General features: G+C 31.4%; 1 protein-coding gene across 1 annotated transcript in view; it reads right to left on the bottom strand.

Annotated features, from left to right (window-relative positions):
• The window catches only part of LOC129989128 (sphingosine kinase 1-like), a 90314-nt gene that overhangs the window by 10420 nt on the left and 54785 nt on the right, over positions 1–25109 (bottom strand). Inside the window, exon 3 of the mRNA XM_056097458.1 lies at positions 23682–23776. Within this exon, the coding sequence (XP_055953433.1) occupies positions 23682–23776 (95 nt within the window). The remainder of the gene's footprint in view (positions 1–23681; positions 23777–25109) is intronic.

The following is a 25109-nucleotide window of genomic DNA, read 5'->3' as shown; positions in this document are numbered from 1 at the left end:
ATACAATGAAATTCAATTGTTCTTACTTTTTCAATTTTTGGTATTAGCATAGCCGACCACGTGTTATTTAGACTGAAGTATAAATTGAATTCATATTATAGTAAAAGTAATACAGTGCAATTCTTCTTGCTTTTTAATTATTAGTGTTTCATTGTTCAACAATCTTTAATTAAAATGCATGTTTAAAACAATCATTCTTATGGCGAAGTGTTGAAACACTTCGATTGGCCATAAACATGCGCGTACAATTGCAAAATGATCCATTAGCACAAATATTTTCTGAACAATTACTAGATATTGGGAGCGGTAAAATAGAACTGCAACCAAATACGCAATGCATTAAACTGCCAGACAATTTCTGCACTGTTCATGAGGGGAAAATGAATTGATACAGAGTATTTTTCCGGATATACAGAGTAATTACTTGAATCATAACTGGCTCAGTTATCGGGCTATTTTGGCAGCCAAAAATGTTGATGTTGACGAAATTAACCACATAACCTTCGATTAAAGATTGGTTCACCTATTATTCTCCTGCGTAATTTGAATCCATCTCGATTATGCAACGGTACGCGTTTAGTCATCAGAAAGATCACCGGAAATATACTTGAAGCTACCATTTTAACTGGAAAGTTTAAAGGAGAAGTGGTCCTGTTGCCACGTATTCCGATGATACCATCAGAATCTACGATACCCTTCAAAAGGTTACAGTTTCCAATTCTTTTAGCTTTTGCCATGTCTATAAATAAGTCTCAAGGCCAAACAATGTCCATTTGTGGTTTAGATTTGGAAAATCCATGTTTTTTTCATGGGCAACTATATGTTGCATGTTCACGTGTAGGAAAACCGTCAAATCTATTTGAGTTAGCTAAAGACAGGTTAACCAAAAATATTGTGCACCGATTAGGGCTAAATTAAATTGAAATTAAAAGTATTTATAATTCAAAATAATAAACATTAAGATAGTTTTAAATCTTTTATTAATAAACATTAATAAAAGATTTAAAACTATCTGCCCTACCTACCTCATTTATAAGTTTAAGTGTTACGTGTTTTTTACTAACAACTTTGTAATGTACTCATTTGTTACAAACTTGAAAACAAAAAATAAAGAAATTTAAATTTATTTTTTTGTATTGATTTTTGCTCAATATCAACGGTAGTAGAAAATCAATCATGGAGGTCCCCATGATTGGTGTTCTCCTACCGTTTCCCTTGAATAGTTTACTACTATGTAATATAATAAAAACCTTAGCCACAGCAACGAGTGGCCGGGTCTGCTAGTATATATATATATATATATATATATAATTTTCGACACCTCTCTTTGCTGTTTCCCATTTTCTTCTCAGTGCTTCTTCGGGTGACAACTTCTTACGACCCACCTCTTTATTAGCCAGACAGGAGAATTGGATGCATCGCGCTAATTTGTAATTTTTTGTTGGCGATAAGTCGCCAAATGTGAAACCTTTTTTAATCATTTTCTAATAATCTAAAAGCGAATTTTTCAAAAGCAATAAATTGTTTAATTTTCTACCCATGCATTTTGAGGCTTCAAATACTCCAAACCGAAACATTATCATGTTCTCATATGATAAAAACAAAACGTTACATTGGTATTGACTTACACAAAATGTAAATGTACAAAACTAAGGATAAAAATAGAAAAACCCCGAAGTAAAAAGACAAAGCAGATGTCCAATAATAAATAACCATTTCTTGCAACAAGTTTTAAAATACAGAACTATCAAAAGTCAAATAAAAAAAGAATGTTCAAAAGTCCTAAGGGGACATAACAGTTCCTTTCAACAGCAATTATAAAAATATATTTTTTTATTAAAATGGAGAGATACTATTCTTTCAAAACAATTGGATAAACGGAGCTAGATAATTACACTTAAAAAAACTGTAGAAAAAAAGATTAAACAAAAATAAACAAGTGCAAGTCACGAGCTCAAACCTAATAAGATATTTATGGTTTATTTATTGCCGGTTTTAAAGTAACCAAGCAGTCGTCGTCGACGCAAAACATCTTTCATTGAGGCGTGAGACATCACCCAATTTTTTATTCACTGAACAATCAACGCTGTCTGAAGAACAAAATTCAATTCAGAATCAGCATGGGTTGTGCGAATAAGTTTTGGAAAAAGTGAATCAAGATAAAAAGATCGCGTTTGTTGAAAATAATCTTGATTGCGCTCTCAGGTGCAATGGTTGATTTAAAAGCTTATCCTGGAAGTCTAAAAACTACACAGGTGATTCCTCCTTATGATAAAGTTTCTCAAATTGTCTTTCATCTTTTCAGCATTCTATTTAATCTTTTTTCATGTCGTGACAAGGATGACTTTTATGAAATTCACCATAAGATATTTTAATTAAAAACTCTGATTAGAGTAGCCATAATGTTAAAAATAAACAAGTGAAAAAAATTAACCATATATTATGGCCTTAAACTCAATATAGTGACATGATTTTTTGAACTATAATTGGAAGGTAATCCAAAATTTTAAATAAATAAAAGCGCATAATAAAAATGGATATAATGATATACTTCAATAAAATTTCATAATAAAAATAGTAAATTAAATTAACCCTTTAAAGGGCTATTTTTTCTAGTCATATTATGTTAAAATATTTTTAGGCTTGAAATTAGAATAAGAAAAGGGATTCATTTAGCTTATTAGATAAATTTAATTTGATTAATTAATTAATTTGGTTAAGTAATAATTAAGTAACAAATCTAGACACATCATTTAGTGTGAGATAAAGAATTGAAGTATCTTAGTTTTTGTTTTACTAAAAAAATTTATCAGAACTTACGCCAAACTACATAATTTCATACAAAGATTGATAAATTTGGTGGGAAGCATACTTCCCACGGCCCTAGAAAGGGTTAATTAAAAAAGAAAAGTTTTTATTTTTTTAAACAGCTTAATTTGCCTTCACTTTTATTTTCACTCTCTCCACGATATTTCGCATTAAATTTCGGAGTGAAAACATAAATTAATGAAATATGAATTTGTATTTTAAGACAGGCGACTATGTTAAAAATTTGATTCTTTTAAATTTAATATTCTTAATGTTTGAACAAGTTTCTTTATAAAAACCGTTAGAATTTTGTTTCTAAATCTAAGTTTTGGGAAGTTGCATTGGTTTTTATATTTGCCATTTTCCCAAATTCTAATCTTTTGTAGAATTTTTTTTAACGGAAAATCTGAGAAATTAAAATTTAAAGCATATGTTTTTGTTCAAATTTGGTATAATAATTTCTTAATATGTTTTCCAGCTTTTGAACTAGTGAATAAATCTATTTATCAATACTTATAATAAAGCTCAATGTGTGTGTGTGTGTTGGCGCTCTACAGGCTAGACCGTTTGACCTACAGCTACTAAATTTGGTACATGTATACCTTGGAGGTTGGGAATGTGCACCTGGGTTTCCTTTTTTTAAATTTTTAATTAGAATTTTAATTATTAATTAAAAACTAAATTTCCCGCCAAAGAAATCTTTTCATTTTCCCCACCGCCAAATGAGTACGGCTTCAGTTTTTTTTCCCAATTGTCATGAGGCTACGCTTAAGATTTTTCGGCTGATTATTTGAAACGATTCTATTTATTTTCTTAATGTTTGATGCATTTAAAATTAAACATTGTTAATTAATCGATCCTTCAGATTCATTCTGAAGTACTTTTGAAATAAAATAAAACAGAATAAAGAAAATTAAAAATGTCTAATCCGCATAGCGTTACCCCAACTGGCGTAGAAAAAATCACGTATTTGCGTTACGTAACTGGCGTTGAAAATTCACGCATGCGCATTGTCTTCTGAATTCCGCATTGTGTTGACAATTATTATCAACAGATGCGGACTGGATTTAAATTATTTTTAGGTTCGTTGTATGCTTTTGTAATTAAAATATATTTATGTTAGTTATATATTTTTTGTATATGCTTATAGTTTTAATTACATCGTTTTTCAAGTAGCTTTTTTAAAACCTGTTTTCAACCGTTTATTTTAAACGATTCGTTTTATTTTCTTAGTGTTTGATGCATTTAAAATGAAACATTCTTAATGAATCGATCTGTTCATGATGAATCTAAGAAAATTTTGTTGACAAATTCTTGAGATATTACTTAAATTAAAAAAGATATTCTTTAGTGCCCATAAAGTTTAAACGCTGAGTGACTATTTTCAGTAATCAGATTATAAAAAAAATGCTTTGTTTCAGTAAAAAATATTATTATATTAATTGAAGATTAATTCTTTCCACTTTAATTTAATGCATAAATTCTACGGGTGCTAACAGAAAATTAGAGAGATACATATTACGTTATAACTGAAGGCCTTTATAATATTATGAATGAATTATATGACAATCAAAATTTGAAGTTTTAAAATATTTTGATGAAGAATCTATTAAAGTAGGAATTGCGTAATATATTTAATTATTAAAATTTTAACGAACATTAAGATTGGCGAACCGGCTGGCCTCCAAAGGCGGCTAGTTTAGAAATAATTTATAGCTATTTTAGTGCTGCAGAATGTGAAAAAAATTGAAATTTTTGTGATATTTATCAGTTCGAACCCAAAATTTAAAGAATTGATGGAAATATAGCTTATTTTTTAGTCCTGAAACTAGATCATATGTTGCTTAAACTATCTACAAAATTTTAAGCAATTTGATAAACCTCTAAGCTAAATGATTTTTGCTTTATACCTCTTTTTAGTAAAAAAAAACATCCTTTTTTTTCTAATTTTTAAAATTTTTTTAAAGAACTGGTATATTTTTTGTTTTATAGATGTTTTTTTCAATCTTTTTTTATGATAATATCACAATTATAACTATTTTCTAACTTTGTTTCAAAAAATTCATCCCGAACGTGATCACACACCTATAACAAATCCGATTAGATCAAATTTCTTTATAATGTCAAAAATCAACAAGTGAAAAAAAAATTAACCATATATTATGGCCTTAAAACTCAATATAGTGACATGATTACTTGAACTACAATTAAGAGTTAATCCAAAATTATAAATAAAAAAAACGTAAAAAAAATAGAAATAATGAAAAATTTCATTAAAATTTTATAATAAAATTAGTAAATTAAATAAGAAATAAAAAAATTAAAAAATAAAGAAGCAACCTAGTTTGCCTACACATTTATTATCGATCCTACAAGGCTAATTAGCATTCAATTTGAAAGCGGAAAAGTAACTGAATTTGTATTTTGCATTTTAATAAATAAAAAATATCCTAAAATTTATTAAAATACAAATTTATATATAATCCTGTCCTTTGATTTCTATTCACCGAATGTTATAATACTTTAATAGCAAGAGTCATTTTGACTTCATATATCTATTGATGGTCTCCTACAATTTTATTTCCAATTCGGGATTAAACGAATATCTTAATTCCAAGGAAACTACATATGTATCACTTTTCAAAACAGAACGGCCCTTGAAAAGGTTAAAAGCCAAAGAGTAGGAGACCGCAAATTATATTCATCATAAGAATCGAACCCGTGCATCCTTTTCAATGAAGTAATTATCATCGCATAAAACACGACCTCGAAAGGTTATCTAGAGTACGTGTTAGTTAATCAGCATAGAATGGCTTAGTCAACAGTTGACAGATAAGTAGTAGTGTTTCGGTGTGATATCATCTCGATGCAATTGGATACATTTATATATAATTTCTAATTAATTTATGTTCGAAAAAATATAATTTCCTATTCACTCGAACGCCTTTTTTACTACAACTTCTAAGTTGTGCGGGCTATTCTTTTTCTTACGGGATTAAAACGCTGAATCGACAAATTCCTTTCTGAAATAATATAAGTTCGAAAATGCTTTTTCATACTCTCTCTTCCCTGCTATCTTTCTTCCTATTCGGTACACTATTCTTTACTCGTCATGACTTGAACAAAGAAATCTTGATTAAAAATAGTAATTTGACTATTTCCTTGAAATCCTGATTAAAAAATGTTTCAAGAATTCAAGGACTTTTCCTTCAACACATATTTTGCTGATACATCCAGGATGATCAATAAAATCCTTAAAATTCAAAATGGTGTTTCGCATAACCAAGGAAATAACTTGTATATTTAGAAAAGTGATTCTTCCGAATTTATTGAGACAAGTTACAATGCCTCTAGCAGCGAAAAAAGGAAGTCGCAAGAAATACCTACAAAAATAAAGGAGATCAGCCAAAAAACCCAATTAGAAAAAAGTATGCCATTGAAAAAGAAAAATACAGGAAAAAGTTTCATGGTGTTACGTGTGAAATTGATGGTGTTATTTCCGATTGAAATTATGAATTTACCGCGACTTGAAAAAGGGGTTATTCCTAAAAATGAAAAATGTATACCCCGGTATTACAGTTTTTCCGAGTTAAGAAGCGGAGAAATAAAATTTAAGCAACAAAGAAAGTAAAAATAATAATTAACTAGCCGCCTTAGCAACCAAATTGATTGCCTAGATTATTGACTTTTTAGGCTGTTAAATAATTAACATGGGAAGCATATTTTTTTAAAAAATTATGATACTTATATGATTGAAATAAACGAATTCATTTAAATTAGTTTACTGCAAATTAAACTGTACAAATATAAAATAAAAGCGGATGTGAAAATCTTTACTGTGGAATTAATGACTGGATAAAACGAACGATTGAATGCTCTGATGAATGAGTTTGAATTCCATAATAACATTTCAAAACAAATTGCGTATCAAATTGGATTAAAAATAAGGGGAAAATTAATCTAAAGCGAAACTAATATTATTAAAAAGAAATGTTTTTTTGAGTTCTAAGATACTACAAAGACGATTTTTGTAAGATAATTGTCTTGGAAGATATGGACATCTATTTTCGTAGGCAAGTCGTAGCAATTGCCTATCTGGCAACGGTTATGCCTATTTTTGCGTTCGATTAAACTTTCTGTTTGAAGCCTATTTCTTGATTTCTTTTGTATCTTCTATTCTCTGACTGAATGAACTTTTTGGTGACAGAAAAAATCTTCGCCAGAATATTTCAAATAACATTTAGAGCTCCATTAATTAGCTAAGCGAAGCGATGAATTCAATGCAACTGTAAAAACGTTCAATGAAACAGTCTGAAATTCGTACAATGATTTGTTTTCACAAGGTTGTTGCCATTCGACAATAAGTAAAAAGAGCTATTTCTGTGCCACGAACATTAGTGTTTTATATACCATATGGACACGAAAAAGGATTCGGGTGGGGAAAAGGAATCGAGGATACATTTTTCAGGATACACTACTGGAAAAGTAAGACGACATCCAACTCCAGAAAACAACTCTGCTTATCAAAAGGAAATCCTACCACCTATTAAGTTATTAGTACCTATTAAGACAATATTGGACATATGCTGGAGAAGTTTTTCCATGTTAACTAATTACAAAATCTTCCACAATGAAATAATAAATGATTGGCCAAAAGTGTAATGGATGAGACTTTTCATGAATGCAATGACTTAAATATATCAAATCAGGTGTGGTATTTTGTGTCAAATCTTTGTTTCAATTGATCGAGAAATCGTGTCTAAAGTACAAATTAGATATTCGGATACTATAAACTGTCTGCCAGGGATTAATTGGCAAAATAACTCGCCAAGGATGACACGATAGATTCAGTAAAAATGCTAAATCCTCATTGAAAGTTAACATTTCGTAATAACTATTGTATGCCAGTGTCATGCAAAACGTTCTCTGACATTACAAATTTATAAGAGAGGGTACGACAGCATTTCGGGGTGACCAATACCGCTGGTATATCATGAATTTCATAAATTTCTCCTTGTAGGTAAAATATTATTCTTGGGGTCCTGTAGAACGAGAAATGATTTTGCAAGCCCTTTTACATCATGTGATATAAAAAAAAACAACCCCGATATCATCATTTTTTTTTTCAATGATACAAAATTACTGATTTAAGTTTTCTGGAAATATGATAAGAAATGATATTTAGCTTCTCCTGTGAGATTTACGAAAGTGGGGATAACCCAATTACAAATTACATTACGATCTGATCTAATTACATTATTAAACTTCATTTTTGAAATCCGAAAGACTTCTGGAGCTGCCAAATCACGTTTTACGTAGGTCGTTTGGTAATTAATTTTGTCCTAATAATTCAAAAAATGAAATTTCTCCTGAAATGGCTCTACGAACGAAATTCAGTGGGCAAAAACTATCGCCCCCACACATTTGGAGTGGAAACGGACTCGTTTTAATTGATACTTGGCCTGGATACTTCGTAAAGCGATTTTCAAAATTAATTGCAGTGACAGGATACTGATTATCTCTACTAACAATAAAGAAGGAAAATGTTTGTTGGCGCTAGACAGAACAATTCGTTTGGCCTAAAACTACCAAATTAGATATATATAAAACTCTGAAAAAAATGTGCATCTGAGGATGATTTTTTTTTTTTTTTTTGAAATTCTAATTAAAAATTAAGCACATTTTAACATTTTTCCCGAGAAAAATTATAAAATATTATTGCACAAAAATTAGTTGAACACCCATTTAAAATTCAAAATATTTTTAATGATACAAATTTAATTGCTAAAGCATTTTTCACAAAATTTCACAATTTTTTTTTTACACATAAGTTTTTGCCTAATTTTTAGCAATAAAATTCGTAACGACCCAGAAACTGTCATCAAATAATTAATCATGCGATTTTTCTCTATTAAAAGCAAGGGAAGAAAGATCAATATTCGTGCAGTTTATTTCAGAAATAAGAATATAAAACCACGTCATACAGTCTCAACGGCACTAGAATATCATGGGAATTGATTTCATTACGAAGCTTCATACACAATACACAGAACAGATATAAGGCTATTAAAATAGCACGGACCTAATATAAATGACAATTACCTCTTAATGACATTGAAATGTAATGGGAATTGTAATCATTAAGAGGGTTCATACACAATATACAGAACAGGTGCAAGATTATTAAAATACACGGATCTAATAAAAATGACAATTTGATGCTAAAAATTACCTTGTCAAGCGAATTATAAAAATCAAGTTAGGCATAATAGATTTAAATGAAATTAAACAAAACCAATGTTCCCGTCAAACCAACTGATCGCGAAAGGCGGCAGTAAAACATAAACAAAAGATTTCCCATATATTTGCATCAAACACCGAACTTTCAGAGCAGAAGTGAAAACTAAAAATTTCAAATAATAGCAAATAACACAAAATCCAAACAATAATAGCTGCTTTATGATTATGTAAATGAATAGTGTTTTATCTGATTGGCAAAACCATAAAAAAATCATCAAAACCAGGTTCACATACAGTAGTATTTTTAAGTCACGAGTAAAAATTATGGATCAATCTACGCATCAATCGCCGTGAGTCACCCTCACAAAATTACCAAATAGATGCTTTAAGTTCAATTCAACGTTAATTTTACAAAATGAATAGCTTGAATAAAGCAGATAGCTTTCAATTTAATAAACAGGTTTCATCTTATTCCCTATATTCTCTCTTTCCTATGCAATTGACGGTGAATTATCGTTGTTTCACTCACTTACAAATTATTACGCGATATTCGCTCTCTTTTTTTTTTTTCTTTTCTTTTTTCCTGTTTAATGCATGAATGATTTGAATTACCAATTTAGAAAGGAAACGTTTACTTTGAACCAATTTATCGAATGGAAAGAATTTATAACAAGAAAAGTATGAAATTCAAACATCTGAAAGAATGACGCCAAAGAAGAATATCACAAGTCTGTTTTATTTAAAGTAGCCGCCTTTATTGACCAGATAATTGAACTGGAATAATGACCTAGTTTAATTTCAATAAAATTTCTTAAGTGTAATTTCAAGGTTGTGCGATTCCATGAAAAAATATTTTAAGTATCAATTTGCGATACACATTAAAGTCGTGCTTAATAGCCTTATATATGTAAATGAGCATTCATATTGTGTCGAATCCAATAGTCTTATCGTGCCATTAAAAATTTAATTATTCGAATAATCTATATTTAATTGCGCGTTGTCGTTTGCGGTATTGAGACTTCACTTTCCGATTCCGCTTGCAATTTAGGCCAGTAATAGAAAGTTTCTTCCTCAGAATTTAACTATTATGCAATTATTAATTATGTAATTAAATACTTGACGAAACAATGAAAAAATAGGATTTTATTGTCAACAATAAATGATAATGTTAAAAAATGTCAAAAATTAAGAAAAAAACTGCTTATATTTTATTGATGTCATTTAAAAGACAAATATTAAATTTAAAAACGCGGGTCATTAAATTAAAATTTTTGTGCAATAATATTTTTACCAGAATTTTCAGTGAAACGTTGAAATTTTACTTGGTTCTTATTTTATTAAAATTGATCCGAGATGCATAGTCCTACCCTTCAAAGTTGATTTATGCGAAATTTGGTAGCTCTTAGTCAAGCGGTCGAATCTTGTAACGATTATGTTGTAGCATGTACGCTTTTTCATTTGGAGTAAACTGATTCAATTGAATTTATATTTTTCAGTTGCATCAAATAACAAAGCGGAATTTTTGAAAATGCATTCTATATTAATAATTTAACTGCCCCAAAATGCCAATAAAGTAGATGAACAAGCTACTCATAACAGAAGGCTAGTTTCTCACATGCAATCAATTTGTTTATGACTTTCTGACATTTAGCTACTTCAGTAGAAGCAGCTTTCTGCTGTTGATTTCTTTATGCTCATACAGAGTAAATGGGGATATCTCCAAACATTTTTATTCTGTGGCGGTTTGTTATGAGTGAGGATAGAACCTGGGACCTTGTGGTTCGCAGCCCAGTAACATAACCACGATACAAAAGCAATTGCTAGGGCAGCATAGCTGTTAACTGGCTTATAAGCTTTCACCACAGACTCTCCCTCCAGTGAGTTGGAGGTGAGACGAACGATACGGTTATTGAGTGGTGATGTATTAGCTGTTGAGTCTAATGGCCTGTACCCATTTAAGTAGCGCCAAGCGTTATGGCGAGCGTGTGTGGGTGAGTGGTTGCTGATGCTGTTGCTGCGTCAAGTGAGTATGATCTGGTTGCGGGTAGATGGCGCCACAACATCTGTACGAAGGATGAAGGTTCATCATCCGAGGTCACCAATGTGGCGATTTGAGATGAGCGAGGATAGAACCTGGAACCTTGTGATTCGCAGTCGAGTTACATGACCACGATACAAAAGCAATTGTTCGGGTAGCGTAGCTGTTAATTGGCTTATAAGCTTTCACCCCAATTCCTTTGACTGCCGTATTCTCTACAATCTAACCAAAAGGCACAATCTGTTTCGAGAATGCGTCATGTAAATTTTGAAAGTTTTATTCTTGCCAACAATTTATAGAAACAGATGTTTACAGGTCCATCTTAATATTTTATTAATAAAGTTTGCAGTTTCCTCCGCGATAACCCCATAAAATAATGCAGTCCCTCACACTTATGAACGAAATGTGTTCCATTTCATCGAAAAACGATGATGTCATTCGAAGAGTTAGGAAATGATTATTCAATTTTTACAAAACAGTAACTTTCTGTCATAGACAGCAAAGAAGGAAGAAATTGTATAAACGAATAACAGTCAACTCTCTCATTAAAATGAAGAAATAATATGAACGTGCCTTTTGAGTTCAGATAATTAAATATTACTTTGAAAAATTAATCTCTATTAACAATAAAAATGTGCGTGTGTCTGCACGCACGCACGCACATTTGAGTTGTACAAGCCAATTAACAAAGAGCTTCTAAATTTGGTATTAAAAAAAACTTTGTTGGGCAAAAGTGTGCATGTTAGGGCGATTTTTTAAAAATTTTAATTAATTAAAATGTGTAACAAATTTTGGCATTTTTCTGCGGTAACCTGAATAAAGACGATTTTACAACCTTTTGTACATTAAAAAATTATCTTTAATAATACCAATTAAATCACCGTGTAATTTACCTCCTAAATTTTAAAAATTGCTTCTAAAATATTTTTTCCCTTTATTTTCATGTATAATCCGCCATTTACAACATTGCTGCAATAAAATGCAAACCGTTTTGATAGTTTCGTCAAATATTCAATCCATTAAATTTCACCCATCCTTTAAAACTATGAAACAAAGATTCTGCCAATTCTCTGCACAATTTACATGAAGAATCAGAAAGTGAAATCATATTACTGCGAAAAATATAATTTGAAATTAATTAATCAGGCATTCATTAGAAGCGATTATATATACCATAAACAGAACAAAAATAAAGCTATAAAATTGCGTGATTTCAACACAACCTAAACGCTTAAAAAATATAATTTGAGGGAATTATGAACATCAAAAGTATGCAAAAGATTTAACGGAAACTAAGCAAAATTAACATCCCCGCCGCACCAGCTTATCAGAAGCGGTTTCTTAAAAATAAAAGCAAACAGTAAAAAACCCAACTATAAAGAGACATGTTTAAGTAGCTGCCAGATAATCGTATAATGACACAGTGCATTCAGCTATTCAAATAAAACCAAAAGTAGGTAATGAGGAAAGTGCTTTTTCTATTATATACCCTTAAAACAACATTACCTTGTAACACTTTTTAAGCAAAAAGATATAGTAGAAATGTAAACTGTAAAGAAGAAATAACTTTTAACAACTTCGATAAAAGAATATTTTAAATTTTACAGGTGGTTATCAAAAATAATGAAAACATCTGTGAATAAAAGTGACATTTAAGCATCGTAAGCATTAAAATAACGGCCGTAAATCTACGGAAGCGTTACAGATATATATAGATTTTAGGACATCAAGAACAAAGAATTTTTGCTTCATATCATTTATACGATATATAAGTTTAGCCCAAAGACAATTTCAATTTCCCCCTAGTATTCAGAAAAAAAAAATTCATTAACTTGAAAATTGTACATAATATTTAAATCTGAGTATTTACTTTCTATCGAAGAAAAATTTCATTCAGAAGATAATGAAATTTGTTTGAATAATGTTTCAATATATAACATAATGGGACTGTTAATTTTATACTTAACAGTGGTAATGATTTTATCTCGACTTTTAATGAGAAACAGATTAAATCCACGTCTTTCTAGATAATACTTTGAAGAATATTGAACAGGTTAATATCGAGAGAATAATAATTAGGTGATTATTTATTATTCTTCGGAAGTTTTTTAAAATAAAGACCGTTATTTGACTAAAAAGTCAGTTGGTTTATACAGGTTCAAAGCAACAAGCATACTATCTGTGATGCACCAAATGCATCGTGAAGGTTAAGCTTTATTAACTGAATTTTAAAAGACAGAATGACGTAAGACCACCAAAGTCAAGAAAATAAAATTAAAAAAAAAAAAAAAAAAACAGCAAAAGCAATAAAATCTTATTAGGATTTGTGCCACGTTAACATCATTTAAAACAAATTTTCAAAAATATTGAAATCAACTTAACTCTAAGGTAAACTTTAAGAAGAAGATAAGAACTTTTTTTTTACGAAAAAAAAAAACAAAAAAAAAAAAAACCATGAGTTTTGAACAGCTGCACATAATTTAGAAAAAATCATTTTTTAAAAATTAGCTTGTTTTTCAATTCCTACTATTAGCTCACACACTCTCTCTCTATATTTATATATCTTGTTCAAATATTCAATCGTTAATAAAATACTTTTTATTCATCCACTCAAGTTCAAATACATTCTTTTAAACTTGTAGTAGATGACATTTGATGTTAATACAGCTTTTTTTTCAAATATTAATTAATTAATTAAACTTGTCCAGTAATTTCTCTTTGGTCGCCGAATCTGTCACCATGTCACCAAATGGTCGCCAAGTTTGCCGCCAAGCTCTATTTTGCCACTTAATATTGTAATTCTGTCATATGTATATACATATTTATATTAATTGTAATTATTTAATAAAAAGTAACTAAAATAGTTTTTTTTTTGTAGTTGATCTAAGTAGGAATTGACTTACTTTTTTTTTTTTTTTTACATATTACTTGTTCTGGTAAAATTTTAACAAAACAATTAAAATATGCCAATTGGCTACATTATGAATTAAACAATATCCCAGTGACATAAATCACATTATAACAATTGCGCAATTAAAATAAGAGTCTTTTTACCAATATATTTTTTACAATGGAAATAAAATATTTCTATAGTATTTTTAAATGGTAGAATTATTCATATAACAGCCATCTTGGTATATCTCTAAACTGCTAGTTTAATTCTCGTTTCGCTTTTGCCATACAACGGTATTTTCTGGAAATATTTATTAAAACGCATTTAAAAAAGAATTTCCAAGCACTCATCGTTGTCCTTTAGAACAGCAACACTTGTATGAGCTTATAAATGAAAATAAAAATGCGTAGCAAAATGGCTACACGATACATTGTAATGTTATGAAAATATCAAGATAAAAGCTACAGCATTCCCAAGTCAATACAATGCCAATTTTAGAAGTGAATTAATTAACATGTGCCGTTCAGTATTTAACAATGAATGACCGGATGTGTGTCTATGACATTTCCTACTTCTAACTGAATAGTAATTCAGTTATTTTCGTAATTACTTTTATTTTTTACTATGAATTAGACGTTTTTGGTGACCTGCCGAATCGCTGGAAATATTGTTTATATTTCAATTAAATCGTTAAGATGTAACTTCATATCCATCATATTGTGAAATTACCAGACATTAAAGTTGTGTCACTTCAATTATCTTACATACGCTCCCTTCGTTATATACTCGAATTTTTCTAATAGAAGACGTTCCTATGAATTCATAGGACTAATAAAAACGAAAATGTGCGGTTCTCTATCTTCTAAATCTGGCTGTATTGTAACTTTATGACGGCGACTCTTTTTTATTGCTTATATTGCCTATAAAAATAGCGGCGACGTAATATACGTTTGTCCGGAATATTTGTTGCATTTGATTTCGTTTGGATATAACTTCATGTCCACGATTCGTCCGAATTGTTCAACATTAACGCCATGTTATTTTAATTGCCTTACTTAAGTTTTATTTATTCTGCGCACCTTTTAACCTTTCTACTCAAGACTAATCCCATGACATCATACTACAATAAAAAATGTAAACGCTATGTTCATCTTTCTTCCAATTCTCCCAATATTGTAACTTAACTTTTATTTATTTATTCAGTTTACTCACCTTAAAAATTAAAGCTATTAAACAGAACCCTTCTTTAGTTTTCAGCGATAAAAGAAAATAATAAGATTAAATATTTGATTGCAGCAATAATATAATTAACTGTTGGAAATTAAACAATAAAATTCCTTAAAAAATTTCAAAATTCACGAAAAATTTCCATGAATTTCCATTTCCATAATCGTGATCATTAAAAAAACTTTTTTTTTTTTAAATTTTAAGACAATGTAAGATTTATTTAAGTGAACCTATATTTTTGGAAATTATAGCGAAAAAAATGCCAGAATTCAGCTCAGCCTAATTTTTTTTTATTAGTTAAATACAAATTAAAATTTCAAAAAAAATTGCTCCAAGATGCACTTTTTTAACTTCCAAAGTACATGTGAACAAAATTTGATAGTTGAAGGTCAAACGGTCTGGCCTGTAGAGCGCCAACAGACACACAAACCTTCACCCTTACTATTACTACAAATAATGAAGAAATATTCAATTAAAGTGTTTGCAGTTTTTCCAAGTCTTTACACTTGGGATTTAAAATTAAGGAACAGACAGCTGTCATTCTCTCAGCTTATTTTTTAAATAAAAACTTTGATGTACTACTGTAAATGATTTTAGCATATTACGGAAATAAGTAATTAAAAAACAACTTGAGTGGTTTCCCCGAAACATTCCAAGCTTATTTTTCAAATTATCTCCCCTCCTCGCCGGCATAAAATCGTAGATCTTTTATAATGCGGTGAGGGCCAAAAGTGCGCAGAATTTTATTTCCAGAATTCCGAAATTGAGCGTTTGTGTTTTGTAGAGTAGTAAAAAAATTAACAAGTCTACATTTTGGATGCCTTATTGTCGACCGATTACAACCGAAATTTCACACACAAATACAACTTTACTAACAAGATCACTTATCAAATTTTCCTTATCGATGTCAGTGCGCTTTTTTCTTCTCATATATGAAACAGGCAAAGTATTTTAGTCGTCAAAAAATTCGAACTCGAGATTTTGATCAATCTCAACGTTTCTTAGTTTCCGTGACAGTCAAAGAGGCTTTTAGAAAGATATCGTATCTTTGCTCCTCACTGATATATCATCAAGCTTTCAGTATATTAGGAACTTTCGTTTTTGACGCCAATATTTTGTCGCCAAGTTTAGGAGATCACCGATATGTATCCATTAGAGCGATCTGTAAAGCTATCTTCCTTTCAACGGATTTAACTGCTCAGGGAAGAAATATTATTTCATTTGAATATACATTATTCAAAAGAAAAAGAAATAATCGAATGGATATTTATAGTATTTTCCATACTGTTGCTTTTTTCATCACTATGGGCGAACTGAAAAAGTTGACTTATCGTCAAATCACAAAAGCGGTGCGGATGCTATAAAGGAGAAGCAGAAATATCAAAATAAGGATCTGCATCAATCAAAATAATGCTATGAATGACCGAAGATTATTGTAAAGATTAAAAAAACCCATCGTACATTCAAAATCAACTAAATCAAAATCGGAATGAATAAAAAGAATTCGCAAGTACTGCAATGCGATATAGTTAAAGGATTATGTTTCTTTATGCGTAATCTAACTGCCCTAGATACGTCTCGTCAGAAACCAAATAAAGGTATCGTATGAAACCACGTTTTCTTGGAAATAAAAATTTATAGTCATTTACTGATAAAAAAAAATTCTGAAACGCATAATACCCACAATAAGAGCATATTTGTATCAAGAAATATTAAGAAAATGCTCAGAATGATTTCTAGAGAATAAGGAGTTTTCGTGAAAGTTCATGGTTTCGTAAAACAGCAAGAATTTCTCTTCTGAACAGTTTTATCTATTTAATCATTCGACACATTTTGTGTTCAACTTCGTTCGATAATGAAGCGAATTTAAGATGTATTATGGACTTCTCTTTCATGATTGAACTCAAAATGTGATACAAGTTCACAATTTGGGAGTAAAAATAATAAACCTAACCTATTTTGTTTATCACACGTTAGAGCTATCCTGTCTTCATATGCGGACTGACAGACAATAAATCAAAATTTAATATACAATTATAATTCATACAATTATCAATTACAATCATACAATTAATTCATATATTACATTTTTATATCAATCCATATTCAGCTTAGCAGCTATATTTGCGTCCTGTTTTAAAGCAACACGTGGACTATTTTGAAGCGGATATCATAATTTTGAGCCGTGGTCAAATACGAGAAAGACACTTAAACCTCAAAGTCGAATTTAATATACAGACCCACATAACAGAAATATTCTTCCATGGAATTAAGAGTTAAACTGAAATTTCACTACGAGACGATTTACATTAAATTCCATTTACACACGTTTTAAATTATCGCTTTCACATAAACACGAACGGGCGTACTCTCCACAGATTTTATCCAAAATTGTACACTGATTTCTAATTTTGACGTGAAGATTAAAATTCATTCTAAATTTTATACTAAATCAACTACTAAATTTCATTCATTTAGCCTTTCCCATTTTTGAGATATCGCATTCATTGACATAATTTCAGACTCTGTTTTTATTTCGAGGAGGGGGGGGGCGAGAGAAGATTAGAAACAAAAACTTATGCAAACTTATATGATTATTCAAGACGCAAGAAAAAATTATTCACAAAATGAGACTAGAAAAGAACGCTTAGCAGTTGGAGGCAGCAGATAAAATGCTAGCAATGGCTAAAGAATTGCAATCGCCACATTTAATTTGAACACTGACATTTGAGCATTGATCAAAGGTTAATTTGAATTATTCAGAAAGACTAATAAAAATAATTATTATTATAATTTAAACTATTAACGGAAGACCCCACTACTTTCTCGTACAATTTACATAAAATGACAATTCGTGTTTCTCTGTAGAGTGAAAGAAAAAAAAAAAATCTAGGCAATTGCATTTTTTAACTATCACATTCACGCATTCGCTAATATACAAAGAACGATAAACGGTCAATTCAGATGGTTTAGTTTAGTTATATATTAACGTCATGTTTAGAAAGGGGGCTGGACGGGGGGGCTATATTTGGACAGACTTCGTAATTTATAACTCTGATCAGATTGCGGGGATGATACCTGAGCTAGGACCTCGACCCCTCACTCCCTCTTCAAACTTCCGCACCACACCAGCTGGAAGACGTTTAACCCACGACGTTAGATTTAACGTGCACGAAGCCCGTAGACACGGCGGGTATTTAGTGGAGAAGGGTTGCGAATCTAGAGCCCACCAGCACCGGAGCCGCTACCTTATCACTAAGTCACCGCGGTCCTTCAATTCTTTGAAGGACTTGTCTAAAAATTTTAAACTGACCGACAATTTTAATAGTAAATCTATATATATAATTCCATCATAATTTATGTTTATTATTTATATTGTTAACATGAACATGGAAAGATGAACAGACTTTTCACTCATTTTAGATCGCTTAATTAAGCTGCTAGAAACATAAATTAAAAAGTTAAGATAAATATTTAACTGTCAGGAATGGCCACCCGAAATTTTTCTCATATACTCTCTAATGAAGGTTTTATTCTAGACAGTATGGGCATAAAATATTTAAGAAATATTAAACTTAACAGTAAATCTATCATTTTTATAAATCTATCGAAATTTTTGGCGATACATCCACGAGATATAGTTAATAGTATTCAAAAATCGAATTCGTGTTTCAGACGCATTTCTCCTAATCGATTGAAAATAAATGCGACACAACACTAGAGTTGCTTCAGAAAATCGCACAGTAAATACGATATCTTTAAATCATAGCGTTTTTGAAGTGTCTATAATACAGATGTTAAATCTGAGTTCCGAATTTTATTCCATCTAGGTCACTTCATTTTGTAGTTAATAAATAACTGATACTTGAACAGCCGAACAGACAAACTTCCTCCGATTGGATTCTAATCCAATTTTGAAACAAGTCTGCAAATTTGGTAAAAAGATTGTATACTAAATTTCATCACTCTAGCTCAAAGCTTTTTTTTTAGTTATCTTTGTCACAGACAGACATTGTTGAAAAATGTGTTTTCGAACACCAGGAGGTCTAAAAACGTAGATTCATCAAAATTTATAGTTCCAATTTTTAAACGATTACAATACTTTTTCTGTACTTCATATACAAGAAAGTAAACACAGTCATCGTTTCTGATTATACTCGCTTTCAGATTCCATTATTCTTAAATCAAGTTTTTGGATAATTATTATTATGCAATTTTGCTGTATTCCTTCAGCTTCAAATTGGTCCAAACTGTCCAGACTCTTCTATTTTCAACCGCTTTCAATCTTCCGAGCGTCATCTATCCATCATCTTTGACTTCTATTCTTCTTAGTAGTCCATCCCTCCCCCCATCTCCTTTTCAACCAAGGAAACAATTACGCAATTTCCTAAAATGTAATCCCTTTCGGTTCTGACACTCTCTCATCACCAACAGTCATTTCGCTCCTCAACCCCTTCATTAAGAAGAAAGTTTTAAAGTTTTCGTTTTCATATGGCAAAATAAGGAAAGGGCAAAGTGCACCGACCGAAATGAACTCATTGTATCCAGTAACGATGACGTCTGATGTTGTGCAACATTGCGTAGAGAACTATCATAGCAGATTTTAGAACATTTAACTTTGGAGTTTGCCGAGTAGAGAATAAATATTCGAATTTAAGTCTATTTAGCTGAGAGATGTAGCACTCCACATACAGTTAAATTAAAATCGGATCGATAGAGAAATTAAAATATTGGATGTTTATAAAATTCTCGAAAGAATTATGGTTATCCGATTCTTTTGACGTTCTCGTATACGTAGTATAAAGAAAGTAGAGTGATCGTCAAAAATTTTTTAACCCGAGATATTTACGAATCTCCACTTTTTAGACCTCATCGAGTTCGAAAAACACATCAATAGAAAATGTAGGTCTGCCTGTCTTCTGTAACAAAGATAATTCAAAAAAGCGTTGATCTATACGGATGAAATGTGGTATACAGTCTTTATACCAAACTTCATTTCTATCAAATTTGAGCAAAATTCACTCAAAGAAAGTCTGTCTGTCCGACTGTTTGAATATAATTTAATACAATGAATACAAAAGAGAGAATTAGATAAAATTCGATACACAGAATTAACATCTATAGTTTAGACACTTTTCAAATTCTGAGCCAAATCCAACAAGGGATGGACCGTCTGTCGGTCTGTATTTTCAAAAACATATAAAAGTGATAACTCAAAGTCGCAATGAATTCAATATATAAATTTTGGTATGAGAATTTGAGACTACAAGTGTCATTCTGTGGCATTTTTTTTTTTTTTTTTTGTTCCAGTCGGTAGGAGAAAACTATTAGTCTAAACTAACTAATTAGTCTAAAACACTAATTCGATTTTCGGATACTAATAACCGCATGCCAGGGATTAATGTCCAAAAATCTTCACAAGGCTTTGAAAGGCAACTGGATTAATGTCCAAAAATCTTCACAAGGCTTTGAAAGGCAACAGTGAGTGTGAGAAGACAGCGAGTATGTATTTCAGCTATTTTATAGTTAGGCTGCATTTCAATCAGTGATCTACAATTTTGGTAACAATAATACACATAGGAGAGCGGGATAGCCTGGCTGGTAGAGCGTTGGATTCGCGTCCCTTAGGTTGCGAGTTCGAACCCTGCCGGCCTAAGACTCACGCGAGTGTGGTGGCTGGCGCGTGTATAAATCTGTCGTGGTCACAACGTCCTCACTGGGGGTACTGGACCAGGTGCGATCGTTCTCTGATTCAGGTCTAAATTACGATCTGTGGATGAGTGAATGAAATGCATGAATGAAGTCGGCCCCGTAAAAAGGGTTGTGACGTGTGTGTAGTCAGGTCGTACTCTTGGCCCTAGTTGGCTCTACGATAAAAACAAGAGGAGCTCCCCCTTAGACTTAAATCGGCTGTCTTCAAACAGCGGGCTTGTACGTGGCAAGTGCCCTAAGAAACAACAACATAATACACATGCAAAATCTTATTGATCTATGCAGTTGCATTTTCACGTTATTGCAATGGCATGCACACGTACAGACAAGCAGTCAACTAACTTGGTTCAAAATTTGGTAATCATCGTCACTTTTAGTAATAAAATCATTCGCCAAATTTCATTCATCTAATTCATGGAGTATTTGTATTAACATATTCACTTTCACAGGAACAGAAATACAGAAGGATTGCGTCCAAAAATTGACATACCGAATTTCCTTCATCTAGTTCCTCCCATTTTTGAACCATAATGTTTATAGATAGATATAATTTACAAAATGCTGTTTTCTGGATTCGAGGATTTTTAAAGCAAAAATCCAGAGGTTCAAATATTTTGGACAATTGCGATATTTCCTCTTTGTATACACGACGTAATAAAAGTAAAAAATTAAAAAGATGCAAAAATTGCTATAATATGTATGAAAATACTTGCTTAAAGAGAAATACTTTTAACTTCTTCATATATTTTTATACTATTATCTATAATCTTATTGAATAAAAATATCCAACCACAATCTTCTAAAGAGAAAGTTTGAGTTTGTGTTTTATGGCGCAAAAGCCATCTTTGGCTGGCTAAAGAGAGAGTTTTAAATTCGAGCTATTTCAATAAATCGCCAAATTTTAAGACAAATCAGCTAGTATTCTTGATTTTTATCAAGGAAGTCGAATGAATCTACATGTGAACGGGTGCGAAATACCCAAGAAGAAAGACAATGAGGGTAAAAAGCAAAAATATGCATTTTTTTAAAAATAAAAACATGGATGGAAATCGATGGAATCAGCACATTGGTTATGGTTGTAAGACTCTGTCAAAAAGCTTTTCTTATCGGGAAATGTATAGTAAAGTTGTGTTTGCGATAGAAAGGTTTAGAAGGCAGTGGCTGGGGAAATGCAAGAGATATTAGTGAAATATATGCATTGTGGGAATCAGTAACTTTCATATGAAATAAAAATTGACGAAATTACAGCAATGACTGCCATTTGGAAACTGGTTCATTCATTTTGTCAAAAATTTTTAATACAGATATTTGAACGAATTTAGTTTCAAATACAATACCATAATTTGCGAAAATGGTAATAAAGCATCTAGAGAGATTCTATCACAATGAAAACAGTAATAAAATTCTTTATTACGCAATTCAAGAGACAATTCCAAAGGATGTACTATCGATTCCTATAAACGGACCAAAGGTCCCATCGAATGGACGCACCATCGATTCCTATAAACGGACCAAAGGTCCCATCGAATGGACGCACCATCGATTCCTATAAACGGACCAAAGGTCCCATCGAATGGACGCACCATCGATTCCTATAAACGGACCAAAGGTCCCATCGAATGGACGCACCATCGATTCCTATAAACGGACCAAAGGTCCCATCGAATGGACGCACCATCGATTCCTATAAACGGACCAAAGGTCCCATCGAATGGACGCACCATCGATTCCTATAAACGGATCAAAGATCTCGTCGAATCCTATAAATCTATCAAAGGTCTCGTCGAATCCTATAAATCTATCAAAGGTCCCATCGAATCCTATAAATCTATCAAAGGTCCCATCGAATCCTATAAATCTATCAAAGGTCCCATCGAATCCTATAAATCTATCAAAGGTCTCGTCGAATCCTATAAATCTATCAAAGGTCCCATCGAATCCTATAAATCTATCAAAGGTCCCATCGAATCCTATAAATCTATCAAAGGTCCCATCGAATGGACGTACCATCGATTCCTATAAACGGATTAAAGATCTCATCGAATGGACCACCATCGAATCCTATAAATGGATCAAACGTATCGCATGGACGTTGTATCGAATCCTATTAATGAAACTAACGCATCATCGAAAGGGTTAGATCCAATAAATGGACTAAACGTATCATGCGACGGACGTATTATCGAATCCTATAAATGGATCAAATGTTTTATCGAATGAATCAAAAGATGGCTTTTGTTACTTTTTTTTTTTTTTTTGCTACATCACTCAAACCAAAATTTATATATCCACAGAAGGCCACAAACTTGACATACTTAACCAACATCAAAAACAAACAAACAAAAAAAAAAACTCCCTTAAGATTCAGCATAACTATGTTCAGGTTAAGGTATAAAACAATGAGAAGATGAAACATTTGCTCGCTCTCCCCTCTTTATCCCATTGCGTGAAATTTTGCACAAGAAACGACACGCACATAGCCAGAAAAACGTGGCAATAAATAACGCGACTGAAGCATCATCGAGCGAGACAATACGACTCTGGGTCCATAAAACCTCCCCCGAGTCACATAAAACGCGTCTCATCTCTCCCATCGCAAATTAAAAAATGAAACAAAATAAATGGAAATGAGTAACAAAGGGACATTTCGCCAAGGCTCGCTGTCAAGGAACGGGCAATCATTCACGAATTTTACGACGACGCACGTGACAGCGGATTTGTCGAGGATGTGTGACAATACGTGTAAAGCGCCGAGAAACTAACTTCGAAAAGAAGCCCATCGCCAGAGACAACGATGATGCCGTCCCACTGGCTGACGTCGGTTTTCTTCACGTAATCTCTCGCACAATTGGCACGGTCTGCAAAGAAAAAAAAAAGAAAGAGAATGTTAGTTTTCTTTAGAAAATGGAAGAGAAAATAAAGGTGCCTAAACATTGGACATTTAAAAAAAAACACACACACATTCAGAAAATGTTTCATGTATTAGATTAGAGTTCATTGATATGATCGATTGATATTATACATCGGTATGATTGATTGATTGATATTGTGCATGATTGTTACTGTACAACAGTATGATTGACTGATTGATTGTTACTGTACAACGGTATGATTGATTGATTGGTATTGTGCATAATTGATTGTTACTGCACAATGGTATGATTGATTGATATTGTGTGTGATGGATTGTTACTGTACAATGGTATGATTGATTGATATTGTGCGTGATGGATTGTTACTGTACAATGGTATGATTGATTGATATTGTGCGTGATGGATTGTTACTATACAATGGTATGATTGATTGATATTGTGCGTGATGGATTGTTACTGTACAACGGTATGATTGATTGATATTGTGCGTGATTGATTGTTACTGTACAACGGTATGATTGATATTGTGCATGATGGATTGATATTGTATATTGATATAATTTTATACCCTGATTTGACGCAGTTTAATCAAAAACATGGCTCTTGCGCCAGAAAAATCCAAACAAATCCTAGATTAGTGTTCACCATTTTGATGATATGGGCTGTTATGTAAAAGCCGGGAATTTTTTCGCTTTACTTATGAGTATTACACTTATAGTATTAGTACTTATAGTTACTTATTAGTACTTATTGTGTATAATACTATAGTTACTAAAAGTAAAGAAGAATATCAATGTGTGTTACACTCTACCAAGACGACCTGTAAACTCAGAACAAAATTTCCTGCAGTTGAAACTTCAGAGAACGAAAACACACAACTCGGTGTGCCATTTTGAAATTTTAATTAGAATTAGAATTAAAAATTAAACAATACTTTAGCATATTTTGTGATAACGTCCAAAAATATTAAACAAAACTTATTTCATAAAATCATAAAACTTAAAAGACTTTTTCAATAGCACCCATTTAATTGCCATATAAGTTTTTGCACAATTTTAAAGAGTTTCAAAAATCTTTTACAGCGTACTTTATTGCTGTAATGAAACTCGCATTGTTTTCATTGTTTCATAAAATATTTGATCGTGTTATTTTCTTCCATCGTTGAAAGCTAAAGAGAAAAAAAATTAGTTTCTTATCTGTACTCTGTTACTGCAAGAAAAATAGAGTGTAGGTATGTTACCATGAAAGACAATGTGCAATAAAAAGATACATGATTTGGGCAGTTACTCTTTTAATGGCATTACAACGTAACGGAAC

This window comes from Argiope bruennichi, chromosome 10 (assembly GCF_947563725.1).
Source record: "Argiope bruennichi chromosome 10, qqArgBrue1.1, whole genome shotgun sequence".
In the NCBI taxonomy this organism is placed as follows: domain Eukaryota; kingdom Metazoa; phylum Arthropoda; class Arachnida; order Araneae; family Araneidae; genus Argiope; species Argiope bruennichi.
This window is presented reverse-complemented; position numbering and strand designations above follow the sequence as displayed.